Source organism: Lontra canadensis, unplaced genomic scaffold, assembly GCF_010015895.1.
Source record: "Lontra canadensis isolate GAN:19392208 unplaced genomic scaffold, GSC_riverotter_1.0 scaffold78, whole genome shotgun sequence".
Taxonomy (NCBI): Eukaryota; Metazoa; Chordata; class Mammalia; order Carnivora; family Mustelidae; genus Lontra; species Lontra canadensis.
In genome coordinates, this window is record NW_022631072.1 from 4,640,759 (window position 1) to 4,664,735 (window position 23,977).

The 23,977-nt window shown below is 44.1% G+C and overlaps 1 protein-coding gene across 11 annotated transcripts in view; it reads right to left on the reverse strand.

The window, feature by feature from the left end:
- Positions 1 to 213: 213 nt before the first annotated feature.
- The window catches only part of LTBP1 (latent transforming growth factor beta binding protein 1), a 398,263-nt gene continuing 374,499 nt past the window's right edge, over positions 214 to 23,977 (reverse strand). For all 11 annotated transcript variants that reach the window (XM_032881895.1, XM_032881898.1, XM_032881896.1 and 8 more), the window contains 3 exons: positions 6,825 to 6,947; positions 2,400 to 2,549; positions 214 to 1,214 (listed from right to left, as the gene is read on the reverse strand). In XM_032881895.1, coding sequence (XP_032737786.1) covers positions 1,033 to 1,214; positions 2,400 to 2,549; positions 6,825 to 6,947 — 455 coding nt within the window. In that variant the 3' untranslated portion in view covers positions 214 to 1,032. The remainder of the gene's footprint in view (positions 1,215 to 2,399; positions 2,550 to 6,824; positions 6,948 to 23,977) is intronic.

The following is a 23,977-nucleotide window of genomic DNA, read 5'->3' on the forward strand; positions in this document are numbered from 1 at the left end:
ATTCTGAGGTACTGGGGGGCTAGGACATCATCATACAAATTTTGGGAGTGGACACAATTCAGTCCCTAACAATATCTAAGAGATTTAATAATTAGCCTATAAAAGCCTTTACATTACTAGAGAACCATTTGTAAAAATCAGTGGGGCAGGAGGATACAACTTGGACACAGATACTCACTGACAGTTACTCTCAGGTAGATTTTTTTTTTTTCTAAAAAAATGGTGATTTATTTTGCTTTAACATACAATGGTAAATATGGTGGGATCATCAAGTTTCCAAAAAATTTTGCTGGGCTGACTTTACACAATTACAATACTAATGAAAGCTCATTAATTCTTCCATTTCAATGCAGCAAAGGATCCAATGGATGCCTACTAGCAGCTTGGCTAAGGATGGACATTAAAATCAGACAATACGCCGTATATATAAAGTACTTTCCTCCAAATGTGTATTAAAGTTTTGAAACAAAATTCACCATCTGCTCCACAGGACAGACGGTTTGGATTTAAAAAAAAAAATGCTCCAGACCAGGAATAACATAACCCTGTGTAACAACACTTATAATACAGTTTAACAATATTTTATCAAAGACGTGTGCACTTGAGAATGAAAAAAAAAATCTGAAGAAAAACAGTAGCCAAGGAACCGCACAACCAAAAAATGAAAATCATATAAAATATTTCCACCGCTATTTAAATGCCGAATTTAATCAAGCAATAGTGAAAACAAAACAAAACATCATAATACAACCTTCTGTTTAAAATAACAGCACTGTTCCGCCTCTTTTCCACTGAATTTTACATATGAACAGACTATATATACTGGTTTTTCAGAAAAACGTCCGTTTGGTCTGTCACACACCAGTCAGGTTCGCGCTGGATCCTCTCCTCTCCTTTCCGAGGACACACACAGCTCCGCCATGGGGCCGTACTTCCGCCGTTCCAGGCTAGGGGCAATGTCTCAAGTATAATACGTTTCTCTCTTCTTTACACAGTGCAGAGTAGATGGGCTTCGGTTATGTGGATTCTCTTTTACTCCAGGTCACTGTCTTTGTCTAAATTCAAGGCAGTATTCAACGGGGTGCAGAAGTTGGGCTTGTCGGAAGGGACGTAGCCAGGCAGACACACGCACTTGTAGGAGCCTTCGGTGTTGATGCACTTGGCGTTCTTGCACAGGGACATTCGGTTGTTCAACTCGTCACATTCGTTTACATCTGCAATAAGCCAAACCACGCAGGTCAACAAGCTCCCCCATGACTCTGAGAGGAGATGTAACCTAGAGCTTACCTGAGACCCTGGGGCGTCCGGCCAGGGCACGGCCTGGTGGTTCTCTGCTCTCCCCCCGCCAGTGAACTGGACAGTCTTCCTCACTACTGTCTCTTGCAGTCATACTCAAGATAATACAACTTTGTACATCTGAGAGGTTCTAGAATTTTCTTCCCTATTTAACACAGCATGAACATTCTGCCGGCTTGACATTTTAGAGTCAGAAACTCGAGAAAGCTGGAAGAACCTTCCTACTTCTAAGTTCCCTTCTGCAGGTACAGAAAAAACCATTCAGATTGGTCAACAGGAATACACAGGAAAAAAAGAACCAAGCAAGTGAGCGGAGAGCCCTCGAGGCAGCCTCTGTAAAGGCTCAAGTTACCTTCTTCGATTTCTTTCCCCAGGAAAGAAACGCACTTAAAATACCTGTAATAACCCAGGTTTACCTCTCTTCCAGAACCACTGCTGACGGAGACAAGCAAAACTAAACTGGGAAGGGGCTGCTGCTGGAGGGAGTAGAAGCACCACAGGAAGAGGAAAAACCCGTAATTCAAGGGCCAGGCCCTGGAAGGCGGCACAGGTCACACGAGGAAGAACAAAGGTATGCTGGCCAGTCTTTTGAAAATAGAAGGGATGGCCATGTGAGAGACAGGGAGGGAGGGAGAGGAGTTTTAGGAGGAACATTCTCCCGAATGATTACCACCCCAGTTATATTCTTTTCGGATGTTTACAGTCCCTTAAGCTGGTGTTGGTACTGGGGAAAACACTACTTGCTGTAGAGTCAAAAGTTGAAGTTAGAATCCAACTAATTACCTGGAACATTCTGTCCTTCCCTCCTGAAGTACCACAACATGAGTTCTTAAATGAGCTGTCAGTGCTATTTTTTAAAGTTGTGGTCAAATATACAACACCTAAAACTGGCCATTTTAGCCACTTTTAAGTGGATCGTTTGGTGGGATGTGGTATGTTCACACCACAGGGCAACCATCACCACCGTCCACCTCCAGAACGTCTCTCCTCTTCCCAAGCCGACACCGCGGATCCCTCTTAAATGTACTCAATATTATATGCGATCTGGCCACAGGGGATGTTAGGGCAAGAATAACCAGCCAGAGGACACACAGCACCCTTACCAACACAGGTCATCTTGGCCATGTCCAAGTGATACCCATCGAAGCAGTCACAGGTGTAACCTTCCTGCACCCTCACACAGCGGCCATTCTCGCACCCATTGAGGATGCCACACTCTTCAGCCTGCAACTCCTCAAAGCTATTTAAAAAACCTAGAAAGGAGAAGACAGGAGCCAGGTTAGAAATCTGAAGCCTCCGTGGCGCTTGGGGTGGCTCAGTCGGTGGGGTGGCCAGCTCTTGATTTCAGCTCAAGTCATGATCATGGGGCCGTGGAATCAAGCCCCGCTTTGGGCTCCGCGCTCAGCGGGGGGGTCTGCTCGAAGAGTCTCTCCCTCTCTCTCCATCTGCTTGCATTCTAGCTCTCCCTCTCAAATAAATAAATCTTAAAAAAAGAAATTTGCAGCCTCTTAGACCATCTTTTAAAACTATATAATTATCAAGGTTATGGTTCACCATATCTACGTTTCAGACACCTGTTTCAGATGTCTTCAAGTTAGCAGTGAAATTTCATGCTCAATATACCTGTACAAAACATTAAGCACACGATATTAAAAACTCTGTATATATTGTCCATGAGTAGCCCCACATCTTGAATTCTGATAGTGTATATTAAAATCACAAAAAATGATAAAGTATGGATTTGGGTCTTGCCCTTACTTATCAGAAGTGTTTATCTAAAATTCCAAATTTCCTGAGTTTCTCAGTAAGGCAAATGGCAGAACATCTTTCAGGATGGAACCAATGGAAGTCACTATCACAGGGCAGCAGACGTTTGCTCAGAAGATCTGTAGAGAATTTCAGGCTGTGGTTTTTCATTTGGAGTTCCCCAGAAAGCAGTGAAAAGCCAGGCTGGCCTTGCCCCATAAAGTCTGTTTGTTTGCTCTAGCTTTGGAATGAGCCTTACAAAAGGGCTCTCAGGAGATCAAAGGATAAAGACAGTAAAAGGGACTTGAAACATTCTGATAAATGAGAAAAGTACATCATACTTGTGTTTAGAAAGCCAAAAATCTTTTTTTTTTAAGGGAAACAAAGAAGTCCTTGTCTGGCTCTTTTTATAGTTCAGATATCTTTAAACTGATTTAGAGCTAGGGTTTAGTAATATAAAAACAGATTTAACAGGCATCACGAGTGTTCAGCTCTCTTTCTAGAGAGAAAAGTCGTAAATATAAATCCACGGTGACACAGACACACTGTTGATGTAGGCTCTCCATTCCCCCCACCCCCCACCCCACTTCTGAACCTCATCATGTATCCGCTTTAAAGAAAAAAAAATTCAAAATATGGCTATAACTCTCCATCTGGCCTCTGAAGTAATTCTCCAGTATAACTACAGGGGGCAGCAAAACATCACTGCTTACGCGGGGCTGCAAGGTGTAACTCAAGTGATTTTAAAATTAAAAACAAAAAACAAAAACCAAAAAACCACGCCCAGGGATGCCTGTGTGGTTCAGTTCGTTAAGTGTCTGTCTTTGGCTCAGGACATGATCCTGGAGGTCTGGGACTGAGTCCCGCACTGGGCTTCCTGGGGAGGGAGCCTGCTTCTCCCTCTCACTCTGCCTGTTGTTCCCCCTGCTTGCTCTCTCTCTCTCTCTCACTCTCTGGCAAATGAATTAAAAAAACAAAAAAATAGGGGCGCCTGGGTGGCTCAGTGGGTTAAAGCCTCTGCCTTCGGCTCAGGTCATGATTCCAGGGTCCTGGGATCAAGCCCCGCATCAGGCTCTCTGCTCAGCAGGGAGCCTGCTTCCTCCTCTCTCTCTCTCTCTCTGCTTCTCTGCCTACTTGTGATCTCTGTCTGTCAAAATAAATAAATAAAATCTTAAAAAATAAATAAATAAAAAAAATCTTTAAAAATAAATAAATAAATAGATAAATAAAATAAATAAATAAATAAAAAATAAATAAATAAAAATTTTGAAGAGGAGAAAAAAAAAAAAAAGTGAAAGGCCATCCAGATTTTGTCTTTAGGGTCCCAAAGCCAGTTTGAAAAATACTTTAGAAAATAAAGTCTTAATTTATGAAAATATTTTCAAATTCTAGGTACTAGGGCAAAATCATTTTGACTTTATAAATACTAAAAATTTTTATTATTACAGAAATTAAAACATGGAATTGAATTTTGAAAACTCCTAAACACACACATCAAGTAGACTCTCGAAAATACTTCTAGAAGAGTCCGCAAAGGACAGCCCCTGCTCCAAATATGGCCGGCTGCCTACTTTTGTAAATACCGTTGTACTGAAACACAGTATCCCCATTCGCTGACATGTTGTCTATGGTTGCTTTCGCGATATCCGAGCAGGGCTGGGCAGACCTGCAGAACCTTTCGCAGGCCTGCAAAGTCTGAAATTTTTACTCTCTAGTCCTTTATAAGAAAAAACTGATTTCTGCTCTAGGAGATTCTACTTTTATAGAATACTGCCTTAACCAAAGGTATCCCCAAGCTATCAGTTCAACTTTCTTAAATAACCAGAAGTCAGGAGATAAGAAACCTCAGCCTTCCCTCTGTCTTACTCTGTACCCAATACAATCATTTCTTCAGCAGGGTCAGAAAGTCCTTGCTCCTGGTCTGGGAAGGAGGAGCTATTTCTCATAACCTGTTGTAAGTTTAAAGGCCATTGACATAGTCAAAGGTCAAGGTCTAAGAATTGCATCTCAGCTTCCTATGTTGCTAAATAGGAAATTGATGTGACACCAACATGTTTATTTCTTAACATTTGTAGTGGATTAGAAAAGAGTTTTAAAGCAACATCAGCATTAAAAAAAAGAAATAAAGTATACAAGTCAGAACATTTCAACATGAAGATTCCTGGAATCTGGACTCTACCTAATGTGACAGAAGTGCACACAGGAGCCAAGTGACTGTGCCATACATAGCTGCTTAGAGACTTAACCTGTTACTTGGGATTCATGGGGCAGGCCAGCTGGGGTTTCTTTCAACCTTAATATTTCTTCTCCCTTTTTATTTTTTTAAAGGTAGATGCCCATTGACTATGCCCGTAACATAGTCATAGGTAAGTGCAGAAATTGTAAGTGCACAGTCTTACACCTGTCAGTGTCTTTAGACTGAAGTAGTGCATGGTTGTATGTTGTTGATTAAAAGCAAAAATCAGAGGTATTAGAAGTCGGGAGACTGGTTTATGCTTGGGGCGGGGGGGCGGGCCTGGCTGGGAAAGGGCTTCAGGGGGCCTTTTGGATGCTCGTAATGTTCTACACCTGGGTGAGGGTTCCACAGGGCTGTGTTAATCAACTTGGCAGGACAGATACAAGGCTGTTTTCATTAAGCACTGTTAATTCTGGTGAATGATCAATATATAATTCCATCAACACCCCCCCTTAAAAAAACACACACAAAACAAAGGAAGGCAGAGGAAGGAAAGAGAAGGGGAGGGAATGAAGGAAATACTCTTTGACTCAGAACTGAAGTTACTCCAAACGTAGCCACAGAGCTTGGGTTGCTCCTTGGGAATCAGGTCATGGCTAGTGTGCTTTGTTCACAGGTAACAGGGTCCAAAGAAAGAAAAGGCTTCACTGTGTCTATAATTCAGCAGTGTCTCCAAAGTCCTAACTCCAACTCCCCAGTCTGCAGGGATTTCCCTGCCTGGAAAATCTGGTGTCGCTTTCCCCACTGCAAGGAGGGCCCCTCTGGGAGATGTGGACGAGGTAGCTGGGATCCACACTTCCCCATTCCCATTCTTGAAGTGAGGCAACCTGTTCTTTCCGATACTGCATTTGGAATTTGAAAAGCTGTGGCTTCCCCCAGAGAAACCTTCAGCTTGAGTGGCTTCCTTATCCAGGACACTCCCATTAACTGTCAGAGATTTTTTTTTTTTTCCTAAATGGGATCAGGGATCCCAGAGGCACACTCCACCTTCCACGGAAAAAAACTCTGCACACAAATCTTGGAGAAGCCAGCATGCATCATTCCTTACTTAATAAATCCCCCCTGAGTGGATACTCACAACTTCTGACCAGAAGCACAATTTTTTTGACCTCCCACTCTAAAATACCTATAAAGATCAACTTGGCACAGTTGACATGTCATTTCCTTGTGTGAAAAAAAGATGGCAGTTATACCCCGGCTTTCAAGAAACCCTGCCCCTTATGTTAGACCATCATGGAATGGATAAAGAAATGATTTTGTTATGGATATTAGATCTTTTTTTTTAACTTTAAAAAAAGTGGACCTATCAGTATCCCACCAGCATGCCAATAATTTGATCCAATATCTCCCAAACTTGAGCATGCATAAGGCTTACGCAGAGGACGGGTAAAACCTCGGGGTCTCACCCCAGTGTCCCATTCAGCAGGTCTAGAGTGGGGCCCAGTAGCTTACATGTCTGACAAATCCCCAGGGGCTCCCTTCTGAGAATCACTGGGTAACCTTCAACCACAGCTTAGCTTCAACATAACTGAAAAGTTTGGCTTACGGTCCTGAACGAAGTAGGGATCGGCTTCTGGAGCGTACTGTTCGCTGAAGTCCACCAAGGCATCCCGTCCATATGGGCGCCGGCGTCCCGTGACGGGGATGTTACACAGCTGGGCATAGTCGTCTGAGAAGGAAATGACAAGCCGCGTGAGACGTCATGGCTGTTTGCCGGCACCGGGATACACCCCTCACAGCTCAGAGCACCAGGGACAGGCCAGCCCCCTCCCCCGCCCCCAGCGCATGTGCACCACTGGGGCCAGAGCTGTCACCATACTCTTTTGGGGAGCTGTAGTCGCCCCGCACACAATGACATGCTGGAGGGCATCACTCAGATCCTACATGGAAGACCAAACGCAGCGGCCGAGCCGGGGGTAGGCCGAGTTCCAGGAGGGTAAGGAACCGTGACAGGAGCCAGCGCTCAGAGGACAGACAGCAGGCGTTTTAGAGGAAAGACTTTATCTGCAACCATCAGGTGTTATCGCCGTGAAGGTACAGTCATTCCTACCGACAGGGACATTCGTGTTCATTCAGAAGTGACAGAAAAGTTGGATCTCTGGTGATCCCAAAATAACACAACCTGGCAACGATGCCCGTATTGCGACTGTTCTTTTTCTTTTTCTTTTTCAAGATCTTATTTATTTATTGGACAGAGAGAGAGAGAGAGAGAGAGATCACAAGCAGGCAGAGTAGCAGGCAGAGAGAGAGGAGGAAGCAGGCTCCCTGGTGAGCTGACCAGAGCCTGATGTGGGGCTCGATCCCAGGACCCTGAGATCATGACAGAGACGAAGGCAGAGGCTTAACCCACTGAGCCACCCAGGTGCCCCATGTATTGTGACTACTCTAATTCTACACTCAAGGCCGGGTCTGGATGAACAAAGTATTACTGTAACGGTGAGGGCGACCGTCCTAGTGTAGTAACAGCAGTAGCAATAAGAGTAGCTCACAGTCCAGGACGCTGGCTCTGTGCCAGGCATCGTTTGAAGCACTTACTACACATTAAGGCACTGAAACGCTCGCACTGGCCTACGAAGAGATACCATCATCACCTCCGCTTTACTCTCTCAGCTCCTCTGAAACCCTTGCCTTTACCTCTTCCACACCCCACACAGATCCTTCTACAGTTACCACTTTCCAGAGGCCATATTCCTACTCTAAGCTGCGTCAGCCCCAAGGCCACCTTCCAAACTCTCCAGTAGTTCCCTCACAGGACCCAGCTGGCGCATGGGATCTTGGTTTTCCAGATGTTCCGGGGTTACTGAGCATGCAGGGCATTTCACGGTCCTCGGCTCTTGCTTGAGTTTTGGAGCAGAGTTGTGGCAAGGTCTAGAGAAGAGAGCTTTAGAAGGGGGTGCTTCACGGTCTGGACACATGTTGCACCGAAATATACTGCCCAAGGATTTATCTAGGATGGTGAAAATCCTGGGGCTCCTCAGACTTCAGAGGCTCTGCCAGAACTGGGGAGCCCTGTCTGGAGGCCCCAGAACTGGACGGACACACTCAGGACAGTCACACAAGGCAAAAGCCACACTTGCCCGGACCGCAAATTGGGGGTAGTTTTCCTCTCTTCTGTTTCCTCCTGTGACGTACGAAACTGAAGAAATGCACTAGGACAGGAATGCCTGGGTGGCTCAGTGGGTTAAGCATTTGCGTTTGACTCAGGTCATGGTCCCAGGGTCCTGGGATCGAGCCCCACATTGGGCTCCTTGCTCAGCAGGGAGCCTGCTTCCCCCTCTGCCTGCTGTTCCCCCTGCTTGTGCGCTCTCTCTCTGAAAAATAAATAAATAACATCTTAAAAAAAAGAAAAGGAAAAGAAATGCACTAGGGCAATAGTGTGAATTCTCGGGCTTTCTTTCTGTCCCCACTTAAAGGAGGCAAAGGTGTGTGTGTGCGTGTGCGTAAGCACACATGTATGCACATACATTCTCACAATTCTCTCCCAGAACTGCACAAAGGAAACATAAGGCCAGAAAAGACCCTGGACTGGTAGGATTATGGTTGCCCCTTCCTCAAATTCTCCCTGTATGAAAGCATTCCAGGAACAGCATATGGACCCCAGATATGCCAACACCTCTGAACGAAACCATTTCAGAAGAAATATTAATTTCATTAAGGAAACAGCTAAACCTGGAAAAAGATCCTCAACTCCCCCTGCCCCCAAATACACAAAGAGAACACAAATGGTTTTCGGTTCCGCTTCAAGTTTGAAAAAGAATTAAGGATTTCCCGTGAGAGCAACATTGCCGGAGTGTTTACAGGTTTCCAGAGCTGAGGTCATTTTCTTTCCTGACGTTTTCTGTAGGTTCGTTGTACATCCGAAAGGGGGAGTGTTCAGTATCTTACACCCAAGCAGTGCTTGTGGATCAAGAGCAGGTATTCAAAATAAATTCATGTTCTTATTTTGTAAAACTGAATCCGGAGGTGGCTGAGCACCGTCCTAGCTGACATCTGCCGGGTGGGGAGGCCCTTCTGAGCCTTGAGGGTCCTGAGCTGTTGAATGACATTGGGTCCTTCAGGGCTGCCTAGCCCTTAGGCCTGGGTCTTCCCCTAGATCATCCTTCCTCCTCCACGGAATGAGCGGGTCCCTCCCTTCCCAGACCTCACCAGCCGGCACTGCAGAAGAAAAGGGCCCCACAGGGAAGTGTGAAGGGGAGGTACAGCTAGCTGCCTGGGAAAGGGGGCACCTGACCCGAAATGAAGACGACGAGTAGGATTTACTTTGCCAGAAAAGGTATTTGGGATTTATTTGAAAGAGCTTGCCCGAAGGCGTCAAGAAAGCAAGCTGTACGCTGTGTTTGGGCACTACCACGTGGTTGCTAAGGTGGGCTTCTAACTGGACCCGGGCTGGTAAAGGGGAGGAGGGGGGGACCTCAGGGATGCACCGAATCTTCTTTCCCCGCCCTTTCTTCCTCATCCATGCATTTTTGGGATTCTAGAACTTACTGTCCTTTGCTGATTTACTTTCTCTTACACATTAAACATTCCACATTTCAAAACAGTCTTGGTCAGTTATCAGAACACGATTTCTGCATGAAACATACGCTCTTTCGTATCTGAGATGTGCCACGTTCCCATCATCACCAGGACATGCACTTTGAATTATTTTTCTGGAAGCACGGACGGGTCTACCCTAATCCATTTGTGCCTCCCTTCCCGTCGTGCACATCTGCTCTCATTCTTGGCCAGGGTCAAGGGTGAAGCGAGCGTCGGGGTGACGGGAGGAACACGGGCTCTTCTGGAGCCAGAAGCTGGGGCTCAAAACCTGACTGGACCACTTACTTTCCAGTTTAGCAATTCCGGGCAGGGCTCAGTTTCCATATCTGTCACACGGGGGTAACAATTCTCATCTGTCTACCTCTGGGTTACTGATGTATGAAAATGAGATAGCGTTACGGAACTGTCCTGAATTTTGAATCACCAAGGAAATGGGGGTTCCAATGTATCTCAGAGGTAAGAATCGCTAAGTGCAAATAAAGAAGGATTTTCAAAGATAGGAAAAGAACAAGTTTCAGTGTCAGCAAAAGGTAAAGGCAGTTGTCGGCGGGCCAAGAAGTGTGTAGCAAAATAAAGAGCAATAAAGCACACTCTAGATGTTTTTAAATATTCTTTCAAAATTATTTGGAATTTTTTTTTAAAGATTTATTTATTTATTTATTTGACAGACAGAGACCACAAGTAGGCAGAGAGGCAGGCAGAGACAAAGAGAGAGGGAAGCAGGCTCCCTGATGACCAGAGAGCCCGACGCGAGGCTCGATCCCAGAACCCTGGGATCACGACCTGAGCCGAAGGCAGAGGCTTTAACCCACTGAGCCACCCAGGCACCCCTTATTTGGAATTTTTAAATACATGGAGGGAAACTCTTCCTCAGTAAACACAGGAAGATGTCTTCATGGACTTGATCTCAAACAACAGGGGACAGAATGATTTGCTGCCTTGACACACTGAATTACCTGGTCAGGCAGTGAGAGCAGAAACATGAGATCAACGGACCTCAGAGAAGGGGACTGACATTCAGCAACTCTCAGTATATGCCTGAATCCTTTAGCGAGGTCCTGAGTACACAGACTTCTCATCCTCTTCAGGGTAGCGACTGGAGTATCACAGAATTTTCTGAGACTTCAGCAAGGCATCCCCTTCAGGAACTGGGCATGGGCATCATTTCTAGCACCTGCTGGGCCTCTGAGCACCCCGAAGCCACAACCAGAGCCCATTCTAGCTTGGAGGTGCATGGCCGTGGTTATCCCGAGGGCTGAGACATGGCTACACTCCAGCTTGGGGACACAGTGAATTGTGGTGGGAGGAGGGTACAGAACCCAGACAAAGCAGATTCCTGAACTATTTCTACAACTTCCCAGGAGAGCACACGAGACTCCTCAGCTCTCCATGTCACCCAGCTCAGCGTGTGGGGATGAACACATACTGTGCCTTCTCTAAAACACCTTTTACTTAAACACATCAATGATGATTACGTGCCCCGTTGCCTGGGGATGGATACAGAGAAAAGTTTGGTTTAGCAAAGCTAATACTTGAGGCAAATACCATTTCTGAGCCACCACACATGGTTCATCTGGGATCTAGCCCGATACGAAAGTGAAATGAACAGGAAATGGAAATATTCACACCTCAAAGCCAGCCGTGCATTCTTCACCCCAAGGACAAATGAGAAGGTCTTGCTCAAAGCTATGAAAGACACACATGGGATGGCATAGGACACCGTCACAACCTGGTCTAAACAAGATCCAGGCCATCGATCACACTCCTTTCCCTGGCATGGAAGATTCCTATGACAGATGGTGCGGCTTTGATTTTAAATTGGGAAAAAAAAAAAAAAAAAAGTTTAGAAATTACCCCCTGGAGCCACTGGGTCTGGGGCCTCTGCTGTCAGCAGCACTGAGAAGCACTTTACTCTATCCTGGCAGGAAATCTCCTCTCCTGATGACAGGCCCATCTGCAGGCCTGGTCTGGACCGTCACACGCCACGATGCCACTCTGGCATGTGAGGAGACCGGGAGGTGAAGCTTTCGTCCTGAGACAAATTAAAGCCAGCTGCTTTGAGAAATGAGGACGAGGCTGCATTTCACTGTCTACACACCGAGGCTAAAAATTCAGGGCTCTGAAGTTTGAAGGGCATTATTTTCAAATAGAGGAGGACCAAGGACAGATTCTCCTACAATAAGAAGAACCGGTCATATTTTGCTCAAATTTCTGGACTGCGTGTTTTTCTCAGAGTCTTCCACACGTATTACTGATTGATGATGGTGTTTGGAAAACACAGACACACAAGCAGGACACGAAGGGAGAGGGCATTGAGAATGGAATGAGCATTTCCGCCCGAGCATGCCGAGCCGGCAGTATAAACAGGCATTTGTGACTGAAATCAGCAAAAGCTCTGAGGTTAAAAACACAGTCGCCAATGACAGAAAATGCCAGCCAGCACCGATGACAAAGGACCGTGAGTGAGCATTCCACCGGCCATGTCACACCCTGAGGAGCTGGACACCTGTTTGGGGTGGGTGTGTGGGTCTCTACTTATACTCTGCTCAGAAAAAAAACCTCTGACCCACAGAGCCTGGGGAAGAGGCCGTAACCCCGCTTCCCGGATATTAAAACCTGCTGAGCTGTGAGAGAAAACAGGGTATACTAACAAGGAAAAGGACCCGGAGTCAAAGGTCTTGGGTCCTAGTGCTGCTTTTCTGCTTTCTAGTTCCTCGGACCGGACCTATTTTTTTGAGCTTCATCTGCTCAACAGGATTAGGGTACCTGCCCTTGCACTCTTAAAGGCAAGTCACTGTTTCATTCTGTGACTCATTCACACATTCCGCCAGACTCGGAGAGTTATTACGGGCAGGGTGGGATATGGGAGAGAGGAAGGTCACAACGATGCTGTGAACAAGGGTGCATACACGGTGACATGTGCAACAGTTGATCGGGACCACAGAGAAGGTGATGACGGCAGCCAGCCAGGAAGGTTCACCTTGGAGGTGAGCATCTGTAGGGCGGAGGCCAGCTAGGTGAAGAGGAGGAAGAAGGTAACTCAGAGTTACAGGCATATGTTAACAGATAAGAAAGCTTAAGAGAGGGGTGCCTGGGTGACTCAGTTGTTAGGCGTCTGCCTTCGGCTCAGGTCATGATCCCAGGGTCCTGGGATTGAGTCCCGTGTCGGGCTCTCTGCTCAGCGGGGAGCCTGCTTCCTCCTCTCTCTCTGCCTGCCTCTCTGCCTACTTGTGATCTGTCAAATAAATAAATAAAATCTTAAAAAAAAAAAAGGCAAGCTTAAGAGAAAAAAAAAAGTACCATATAAACACCGGCTACTCTAGATCCCTTCTTTAGGAACATCGGAGAAAAAGGAACGTGAGCTCTCAGGGATAATTAAGTTCCCCTGCGTCAGCTGCTGTGAGCTTTTGCACACATTTTTCACTTCCATCTTAGAACACCCTATGAAATTATCGCAATTAACTCCTTTTGTTTCTGATTTATCCTGTCACTCGTCCTAGTTTAGGTGAGAGATTCAAATCAAAACTGGTCCATCTGCAAAACCAGGTTCTCTTCCACAGCTGCCTTTCAGAAACCCCGCAAAGAAAATTATTCAGTGCACTCCCTAGACCATAAGCCCCAGGTAAGTACGCAGTTCGGCAATAAGCATTTGCGACTGAAATTCCAGGGAGAGTAATAACCATGAATGCTGATGAGCTCAGCCCCACCAGGGTCAGCTCTATCATTAGCAAGATTTATGTTTATTGAATGTGCTCGATTTATTAGGTGAAAGAGATCAAATTGCTTAATGTTCAATTAAACTGTACTTGTCGAGGACAGGGAGGTAATGAAGTCTAAAGTCTTGGCAGGGTTTATGTTCTGCGGGACTCCCGTAAATGTTAATGCTCTAAGGAAACTCATGGACCACAGACCAGCCGGGCTCCCCCACCCCAGCAGTCACCTAACGCTGCCCTTCCAAGTTTAGTCACTCTTTGCGTTTCCAACAGATTGCTGTTTATTTAGCCGGACTCTCCCAGAGAGACAGATTAGTTGGGTACGAATGCCAAAAAGTGGAGGCTCCCTCTGCTTTCTAAAACCTGAATCCAAAATTTATACACTTGTAATGGTATTAAATCATGCCACATACGAAAACCCTGAAATAATGATTGATCTCTTGTGAATTTCTTATTAAGGACGGCATGAAGAGATTTCCCCATTTCTAAATACCCAGGGCTTTGCAAATAGAGCATTCAAGTCTTACATTCAGGCAATCACAGGGGACATGGGAATGAGGTAACCTCTAATGTTTGATAGGAGAAGAATGAACGGCACAATAAACAGGCAAACAAGAGGACAGTTCAACATGTTCGTTTTCTCAACTGATTTACCTCATATTTTCTAACTGTAAGACACCTACACCATTTTATTTTCTTCTTTCCTGCTCTTTAAATATCACTCTGCAGGGGCGCCTGGGTGGCTCAGTGGGTTAAAGCCTCTGCCTTTGGCTCAGGTCATGATCCCAGGGTCCTGGGATCGAGCCCCACATCAGGCTCTCTGCTCAGCAGGGAGCCTGCTTCCCTTCCTCTCTCAGCCTGCCTCTCTGCCTACTTGTCATCTCTGTCTGTCAGATAAATAAATAAAATCTTTAAAAAAAAAAATCACTCTGCAGTGACAATCTGAGAAGGCAACAAATAGCAAAAATTAGTAAGTAGTATGTATCAGGAATACACTGGGTTTTCTCTTTTTGTATTAACCAAGTAAGAATTACTTTAAAATAGGAGCTAAGTGTGTGCTTCAGAATAAGGGGGAGGTTGTACAATGCGGGGGATGTACTAAATGCCACTCAACTGTTCACTTGGAAATGGAAAATTCTATGGGGAACCTGGGTGGCTCAGTCGGCTAAGTGTCCAACTCTTCAAGTCAGCTCAGGTCTTGATCTCTGGGTCGTAAGTTCAAGCCCCATGTTCAGATCTACACTGGGTGTGGAGTTCACTTAAAAAAAAAAAGTAAACTGCAAATGCTTAATTTTCTTACGTGAATTTCACCTTAAAAAAAAAAAAAAAGTCATGGGACGCCTGGGTGGCTCAGTGGGTTGGGGCCTCTGCCTTCAGCTCAGGTCATGATCTCAGGGTCCTGGGATCGAGCCCCACATTGGGCTCTCTGCTCGGCAGGGAGCCTGCTTCCTCCTCTCTCTCTGCCTGTCTCTCTGCCTACTTGTGGTCTCTGTCAAATAGATGAATAAAATCTTTAAAAAAAAAGAAATTTAATAAAAAAAGTCATGAGAAACAAAAATAATACTGGAGTTCAGCTAACCTTTTTATTTTTAACTGGTAAAATGAGGAAACTAGTTGATCTCTGCGGTCCTTTCTAGTTTACATAGTCTATGATCCTGAATAGAAAATCTTTACTATTAGGCTGCAGAATCCAGGGAAGACAACTTGTCATGGAAACGTGTGGTTGTGATAGAAGGTAAACACCACAGGATGCCGGTATCGAGTTCAGTGATGCTCACCTAGATGTTTCCAGAATGATGGACAATCATGGAGTTTAATACACTGTAAGAAGTCAGTGTAACCTGTAAGGTTAGTCTCTCATTCACTTCTCTGCTGAGGAAATGGAGGTCCAGAAAAATTTAATGATATTCCAAAGACCAAGTGAGGTAAATTCTTAAAATATAACATTTTCTTTTGCTAAAAACAAATTATTAAAATATAAGGGTAAAGGTGATTGGGTTTCAAAGTATAGTATTTTAGCATTGCTCTTTTAAGTTTTGAAGCAAAGAAAGCTGTATTAATATTTGTCCAAAACTAGCTTGAAGGACGCCTGTATGGCTCAGTCAGTTAAGCGTCTGCCTTTGGATCAGGTCATGATCTCAGGGTCCTGGGATTGATTGGGCACCATGTTGGCAGACTCCCTGCTCAACGGGGAGCCTGCTTCTCCCTCTTCCTTCCTCGGCCCCTATCCCTGTGTGTTTGGTCTCTCTCTCTCTCTCTCTCTTAATCTTTAAAAAAAAAAAAACTAGCTTAATATTCTGAAATACAGATCTCAAGGTTATGAGATAAAGATACACTGTTAAATCTGTTATAATTTGAAGGGCAAATTCTAGGTAATTTATAGAATATTAAAGTAATCCTAAACAGAACCAATATTATTATCCATTCACTTAGTACAAAGTAAAACTGAGCTTTTTAAAGATGATTTTCCTATATATTGCCATTTACTTTAATCTGAAATGACTCTCTTTTACCTTCCCCTCTGGTCTATTCAGAATCAGATAATGTCTCAGTAGCTCTTGCTCCTGGCAGTGATTTCTTTAGCTACACTCTGTAGGTACTCACAGATGACCATGTGAATGGCATCTTCTGGAGTGGAGCAGTGCACAACCAGCACAACCGTTCACAACAGCTCTGCAGGCCACTGAGACTTGAATCTCAGAAGGAAGCAGGAGGAAGGCATACTGTGTCCTAAGCTCCCCAGTGAGCTAATCTTTTGAAATCTGCTTCTCTTTTAAGATACTGGCTACTGATATGGAGCCAAAACAGTGCCCTCCCTAGCTTCTCCTCCTTGCAGATCTGTGTCAGCACAAAGACAGGAGCGTGACTGCTTTCTAAGCACTTTCTCGATGCTTTTCTCCCAAACATCATAGGCCCACTCTGGGTGTTGCCTGAAGGGAGACCAGATAAACTTCCTCTTGGCCCTGCTCTGCCAGGCTTGCCTATTCTGGCCAAGAGGTCAGAGGCACGGGTGGCCAGCAGCTTTGTTCTAAGCACAGCTGTCTCGTAAGTTCAATTAAGAAAATGTCAGAACAAGCACAATGTTATTTGAATTCAAAACCTCAAACATAAAATGCAGCTTTCAATAATTATGTGCTGTGGCTTTGCCACAGCTCCATTCACCACATTTCATTCTCCTCCAAGGACATTCCAACTCCTCTTATCACTGCAGAAGGGGAACAAAAATCATCACAGCAGCAAAGTGTATTTAAAATATGTGAAAGCAAAATTTCCACGCGGAGCAAATCACTGAACAGAAAATAACACTGAAAAGGTGTTTCTAGAAACTGACTGCCTATTTGTAATCTCTGATTTCAAGGGAGAAAGCCCGAGCTGCTAAACATTGTAGTTTTGAGAAAAATGAAAACGCTTGTTCATTAAAAATAGAAGTGTTGCTTTTTGTCAGCAGATGGCTCATTTGATGTGTATGTCTTAATTGTTCTGCTTTGTCTCTAAAGGAGAAAGATTCTAATAGGACATCACAATCAAACTGACTTTCTGTTCAGAGTATTTTATATAAGAATGGGGCCAAATACCTTCTTAGCCCTTCAAGGCAGCACAGCTTTTAAGAAAATAAGCACTGAATACAACGGACACCGCAAAGTCCAAGCTGTGTGCAAACTGAAGTTTCGGAAGCGCTCAGGACCCCAAATGGTAATCCTGTCATCAAATTCTGCTCACACCGAACTGTTCTCTCATTGTTTGGGAGCCCTTGAGACAATCGTTTCCACCGGTTCTCAGAAGAGTTAATATTCCGCTTTGCAATTTAGCAAGGTCTGCAGCTGGTGTTCCAGGCCCATGCTGGCTCCCGAACCCCAGGGCACTGGGTTTGGGGACTATCTGGTTCCAGGAACACCTCCAGAGAGCTGTCTCCAGTACTGTGGCAGGAGATGGAGTCCGTTATCCCCACTATTAGGGCTGGGTTGTCGCTGATGTGTTTATTCGTTTGTTTTTTTGTTTTCCTTTTTAACTGTCCTTACTCCGAAAACACACCAGGTTTCCTTTTTTTGTAAAAATGTTATTATTTTTTTTCATAAAAATGTTTTTAAACAGTGACTACAACGTATGATCTTAACCTGAATGTGACTGACTTGTCTGGTGCTTTCTCTTTGTCTGATGCACCTGCCCAAAGCAAGGTTGTTTTTAAAAATACACTTTTTAGCTTCATTTCTAGTATTCTTCCTCTGAGGCACTGACCCTCCTCTTTGTAGCAGGCTTCTCTGTCACTCATCCCTGCGGACTCCTTCCCCCCCTCAAGTCCCATCTCTTCTTCACAGCCTGACTTGCCCTTCGCCCAGCGGGGGTTGGGGGGAGCCCCTGGCTAAGGGCTAAGTATTCTACCTCCTTCCCTGCCCTTCCCCAGCATGCATGGGGGAGGGGGAAGAACTGAAAACTAAGGTCCTTCCGTGAGTGTGATTTCAGTGGGCAGTGCAGAAGGCCCACAAAATGCAAATATTTAAACTTTTTCTCAATCCCACTCGTGATAGCTAATTTCATGTGCCAACCTGGCTGGGTCCTGGGGTGCCCTGATGTAGTTGGTCAAACGTTGTTTTGGGCATCTCTGTGAGGGTGTTTTTGGATGAGATCAACATTTAAGTTGGTGGGTCTGAATAAAGCAAATTGCCCTCCATCGTGTGGGTGGATCTCACTCAGTCCTGAACGACTGAGTCACTGAGTCATTGAAAAGAACAGAGAATGACCTTCTGAGTGAGAGAAAATTCTCCAGCCCATAGCCCACAGCCCACTCCCTTGGGCTCTTCCTGCCTGAAGGCCTGTGACCTGGAGCCTGGGGTCCCCTCAAATGTCCCACATCACCAGCGCACCCTGCAGATTTTGAATTTACCAGCTTCTATATTTACGGGAACAAATTCCTTATAATAAATGAATGAATGAATCAATCAACCAATCAAGAAATCCCTCTTTTATTGGGTCAGTTTTTCTGGAGAACTCTGACCCCCCAGCCTACCTTACAGGCACAAGGGAAGTTAATCGTCAGTCTGAGCCGTCAGGGTGGTGGGGAATCTCCCCGCAGGGTGAGCACCAGGGTGAGCTGGTAAATTACGGGGAGTCAACACGCAGACGGAGAAAAATTTATGCTAATTTTATCTGCCCTATTATTCTCTTCAGAGTCCCTGTACTAGAGGATACTGATTATAAAAATAATAGATGAGAAACCCCGCTCACATGGAAGGAATGAAATGTGCCCAGCATATCACACACGGACGCTCAGACTCCCACGGGACTATACACGTCCTACGTGCTGGTCCCAATTCCTTAATAATGGACAATCACAGCCATGAATCTTTCCAGTCAGTGACCTCAGCTAGCCTGAGGTGGAAATTCTGCTAGTAATGATGTACATGAAGCCTAGAATAGGAATACTCTTCTGTTAAGGTTTGAGAATTAGGTTTTTGTTATTTTGTATATTTATAATGTTTCAGAGGACCATGTAATAGAGAATCAGACAGAGAGACCTTATGATTTTAATCTGAAATAAAGCTGACTTTAGATTAGGATTTGTGTTGAATGAGAATTGAGAGAACTTGATTACGTTGGTAAACAGGATTTAAACTTATTAAAAATTAAATTTGTCATTTTAAGTTTCATTTATTAGATTTATAAAAGCTGCTTCAGCCCTTAAGAAGAAAATGCTGATTAGGATTGTGGGCTACCCTTTCCAGTATATATAAAGTGCTGGAGAGAAAATCAAATAGATAAAACTTATAAACGGAGACCAAGGTGTTAAGAGAGTTAACACAATTTCGATATAGAAGTCACTCTAAAGGAAAGTTTTATTTCTTCCTTGATTTATTTAAAGGTTCATCAGAAAATAAAGCTTGATCTTATTATAAACATAATGGACTTATAAGGAGCAGGGCAAAATGTATAAATTCTCAGGAAAATCTAGGTTCTAACATTATTTTGCTTTTTTACTAAAAAAATTGATACATTGAACACACTGAATGTTCATTTAAAAGCCAACATTAAATGAGCCTTTCCAGCCACAAAGCCTCCCTTAGCTTACATAGTCTTAGCTTTGGAGACTGGAAGGGCATGAAAGGAGCAGTGTCTCTTGGGATTCACCGAGCCCTTTGACTCTGTGAGTCCCCAAACACTCTTCCAATTTTTCATTGTCTTTAATTCTTGCCTCCTTTCAAAGAAGACTTCTAGCACCGAATAAAAGGTAGCAGTGGGGAGAAGCATTAGCTCAACTCATTTCCTGGAACAAGATTTGATTTGCTAACATCTACAGAGCATTTCCTGTGATCCAAGCATCTCCCATACATTTATCACATTTAACCCTCGGACGACCTATTGTTGCTGCTGCCATTTGACAAGCAAGAAAACTGACATAATGATTACATCACAAAGCTATGTCTGCCTAATTTGCTACTAAATTTTATATTGCAACAGTCCTCTTATAGGAAGAAAAGCATTTTTACTCCTTTCTAGAAGGCGTAAGAGGAAGTAAATACATCTTTTCCATAAGAAACATAAATTGCTCACTTACCATGCCCTACAGTATCCCATTCAACCTAGTTCCACAGATACCAAGGATTACATCCCCGGGAATGGGACCACTTACTGCTCTACGTAACTACGGCAGACATTATGTGTGCAGGTTTAGTAGCCAGAATTTAGGAGGCCTTTTATATCTTTCCAGGGTGACTTCAATGCTCCACTATAATTTATTAACAGCTATGCTTCCTTTAATCATCATATTCAGGATCTCTGATCAAAAATGATCAATGCTTTTGTACTCCAAGAGTATTAATTACCATATCCCCTCACAAGAGTTCTCCACTTTGGATAAAGGAAACTAAAGTAACTTGTCCAGAGCAGCCGACTGAAGCAGTGCCAGAAAGAGAACGAGATCCCTGGGCTGCCTCAGCCGAAGGCAGTGACCACTCACTGTGCCTCGGTTGGAGGATGTTCCAAAGTTATTATTAACATTCTTTGGAAACATGTTTCTTGGAAAAGGCTTTAAGCCATGACTGCTGAAAGGACCTTTGGAACCACTGCCCAGTTACGATATTTTTTCAAGTTCAGTCCATGACTCAAATCCCTGCCTTCCTTCACACCTCCAAGGGTATTATGAAACTTCTTACACAGAGATATTTGCGAATATGTAAGAACCGGACATGGATATGGAAGAAATCACCAGCTCAGTTGTTCAGAATCAGATTCCAAAGTCTTTCCCTTTTGCAAAACCATATGAAAAAATTGGGGGTAGGTTAGCTATCAGGACGTGTTAAAAAAAATTGGTGTTGCAGCAAATGGAGAATTTATTAAATAAGGGTATCACGTACACATTAGGATGAGACAACATTTAGGAAAAAACTCTTCTAATTTAGTAAGATAATTGTATAGTATGTTAGTTTTACAGAATTAAAATTTATACTTCATGTAAAAGGCAAACTGTATACCTGTTCCAAAATTTGTTGGCTAGTGCATCCAGGTGTGTAATAAATAATGAAACGAAGGAAGAAATATGTAAGTAATTTAACTAAAACTGAAAACAGGTAAACTATAAATAATTTAAGATGGCTTTTCAACCACAGTTTTTATTCCTAATTATACCTTGCATATCATAGTTTAAAAATTCCCCAATGACAGAATTGATTTCAAATTTTTCTTATGCTGTAATGACTACATTTCCCCCACCCCCAGCACTCAAGTAGAAGCATGATTAGTATCCCCAGAACTAGAATTTCTGCACCAAATGTATCTCTACATTTTTATCTCCCCACTGTTCTCTCAGAAAAACTGAGAGGACCATTCCTCTCATTTTGATTAATATTAGTATTTTACAAAACTGTTTTAACATTTTCCCATCTCTTTTGCAGCACTAGTTTCCTTAGAGATTTATTTATTTATTTATTTTTAAATTACTCTCACCTTTCCACACCTGACGTTAGGCGTTAAGAATTCTTCAGAGGGTCCAACACCTGTAGTGCAGTACACCATACTACCCATAGGTGGCACTCTCCGAACACACTAAAGTGTCCCATCAAAATTTCTTCAGTTTTAGGTCAGGACTTTAAGTCTTTATCTTCAATTTACTTAGGATGCGTCTAATTATTTTGATAATTTATTTAACAGAAGCCTAATTATTTTAATGAGATAGCCATAGACATTGGGACCCCTGGGCATTTTATTATTATTTTTAAGATTTATTTGAGAGTGAGAGAGCACGTGCGTGTGCACATGCAAACACTCTAGCCTGAGCAGGCGGAGGACCTGAGGAAGAGAATTCTCAATTCTTAACTCCCCACTGAGCACAGAGGGGGCCCCCTCCCCTCCCCCATGGTTCTTGATCCCAGGGCCCTGAGATCATGACCTGAGCTAAAATCAAGAGTCAAGACGCTTAATGACTGAGCCACTCAAGTTCTGCAGCCCTGGGTATTTTAGATTCCAGTATCCAAGTGTGTCTAATTTTCTTTCACATGTGGGTTAATGGGTTTTTATTTCCATGCGATAACAGCATCCCATATATCTTGCAATTCATAGGTACATTTTCCAGAAAATTCAAGTTTATGCTTTTAAGAACAGCAATAAAAATATTAAAAATTCATTTTAGATAAATGCAAGGCATCACCAAGTTTTACTTACCAAGAATTACTGCCTTGCTTTAGTCCCTTAATTCGTAAAATATATATTGTTGTTACTCGCAGCAGTGTGCTAGACTGACGCAGAGCTGATGACTCTGACACCGGCTCTCATTTGGCTAACCTTATCCCCTGGATCTGAAGCTGCAGTTTCTCCCAGTCCTATTAATGATGTGGGTAAAACAGTTTTCCCTGACTTCGTTTTCCAAACTGTGTTTTTTTCTCCCAGAGTCTGGAATAAGACATCATGATAAAGAAATCAAACTTGCGGGTCCTCCCAAAGCAGTTCAGGCCCCCTCTCCTCAAACATTTTAAAAGCAGGCAGCACCCAAAGGTATGGAGAGGGAAAGGAGAAGAAGAGGCAGGAGTGGGAATGAGGGAAGAGAGGCCTCCAGACTAGGATGGGAAGGCTGAAGGCACACGATGCCGTCCACAGACTAAGCGCTGTCCCACCTGCAGGGTCACCCTCAATCATCCGGAACCTCGGCTAATGCCTGGTGTCTGGCCTCCATCTAGTAGAGGATGAAGACGGGAACCCAAGTGGCCCCAGGAACGTACTGAATTATACGACTCTGCAATTCTCCTCATGTAAAGTTGCCCGGACACAATGTGTCCCCCTCCACTCCTGTCCCCGGCATGTGGTACCAATCCTCAAGATGCCATCGAACTTCAGAGAACGCTACTGAACCAGCCCCTCCTACCCTCTCCAACGACCAGTATTCTCAGACAGAGCTGCTGCCTTAGCAAGAATTAGTGCCCGTGACCTGTTGGACCAGAAGTGTGAAAGCCCGCTCCGGAGCCAAGGCTTTACTTTACACCGCACTTTAATGCTCGAGGCTGATGACAAGCTGCGATTTATTCCTCAAGTTCCCCGGCACTGTTTCCATCAGTAACTAATTGTTCCCCGAAGCAGTGCTGAGCTCCTAGGGAAACTGGACGGTTCAGTGCCTGAGAGGCTGGGATGAATCCAGTGCTTATACTAACACACAGACGATGTGGTCCTTTTCGGCTCTCAGGATATCCATGAACAACATATTTAAAAGATTCAGTGACAGAAATGATGAGGAAATGTGTTTGAAAATCACACATTCTTTGTTTCCTCGTTGGAGAATTGGTAACAGCTTTAAAGTTGGTTTTTAACAAAATCAAGGTAGATGCCCTTAGATGTCTTTCGAACATCTTGTGTGCTGGTCTGAGGACCAGCGGCATCTGCGTCATCTTGGGACGTGCTAGAAATGCCGAGCCCTGCTCACCTCTTCGCATCTAAAAACCAGAATCTGGTTTTTATAAGATGTACAGGTAATTGGCACGCCCACTGATATTTATGAAGCAGCTGTCTCGAAAAGCAAGTCTTCTACGAGGACAATTACTTCTGCATTTGTCTATCCTTCATTCATGCCCAGACGCTCTTAGATAACTGTATATTTTATAAGACCCTCCGATTTCAGGTACATTTGAAAAATGCATCTGACCTGAGTCACTCAGCAGTAAGTAGCAACAGCTGCTACTATCTTCCGGCTTGTCAAAGACTCCTCTAGGTGTTCCTGTATTAACTTACTCAATTCTTAAAACAGCGCTGAGGTAGGTGAAATTATTTCCACATGAGGAAACAGAGGCACAGAGTGACCAAGTAACAAGGTCCTGTAGATAAGAAGTTGCGCAAGCAGGAGTCAAAGGCAGAGCCTGTGCTGATCGCTGTGCCCTGGCTCCCCTCAGGGACTCTATTCCAGCAGGAACACCCAGCAGGAGATGGTCTGCTGTAGGTACAACCGGAATGTCAGGGGCTAATGCAGGCAGTGCAG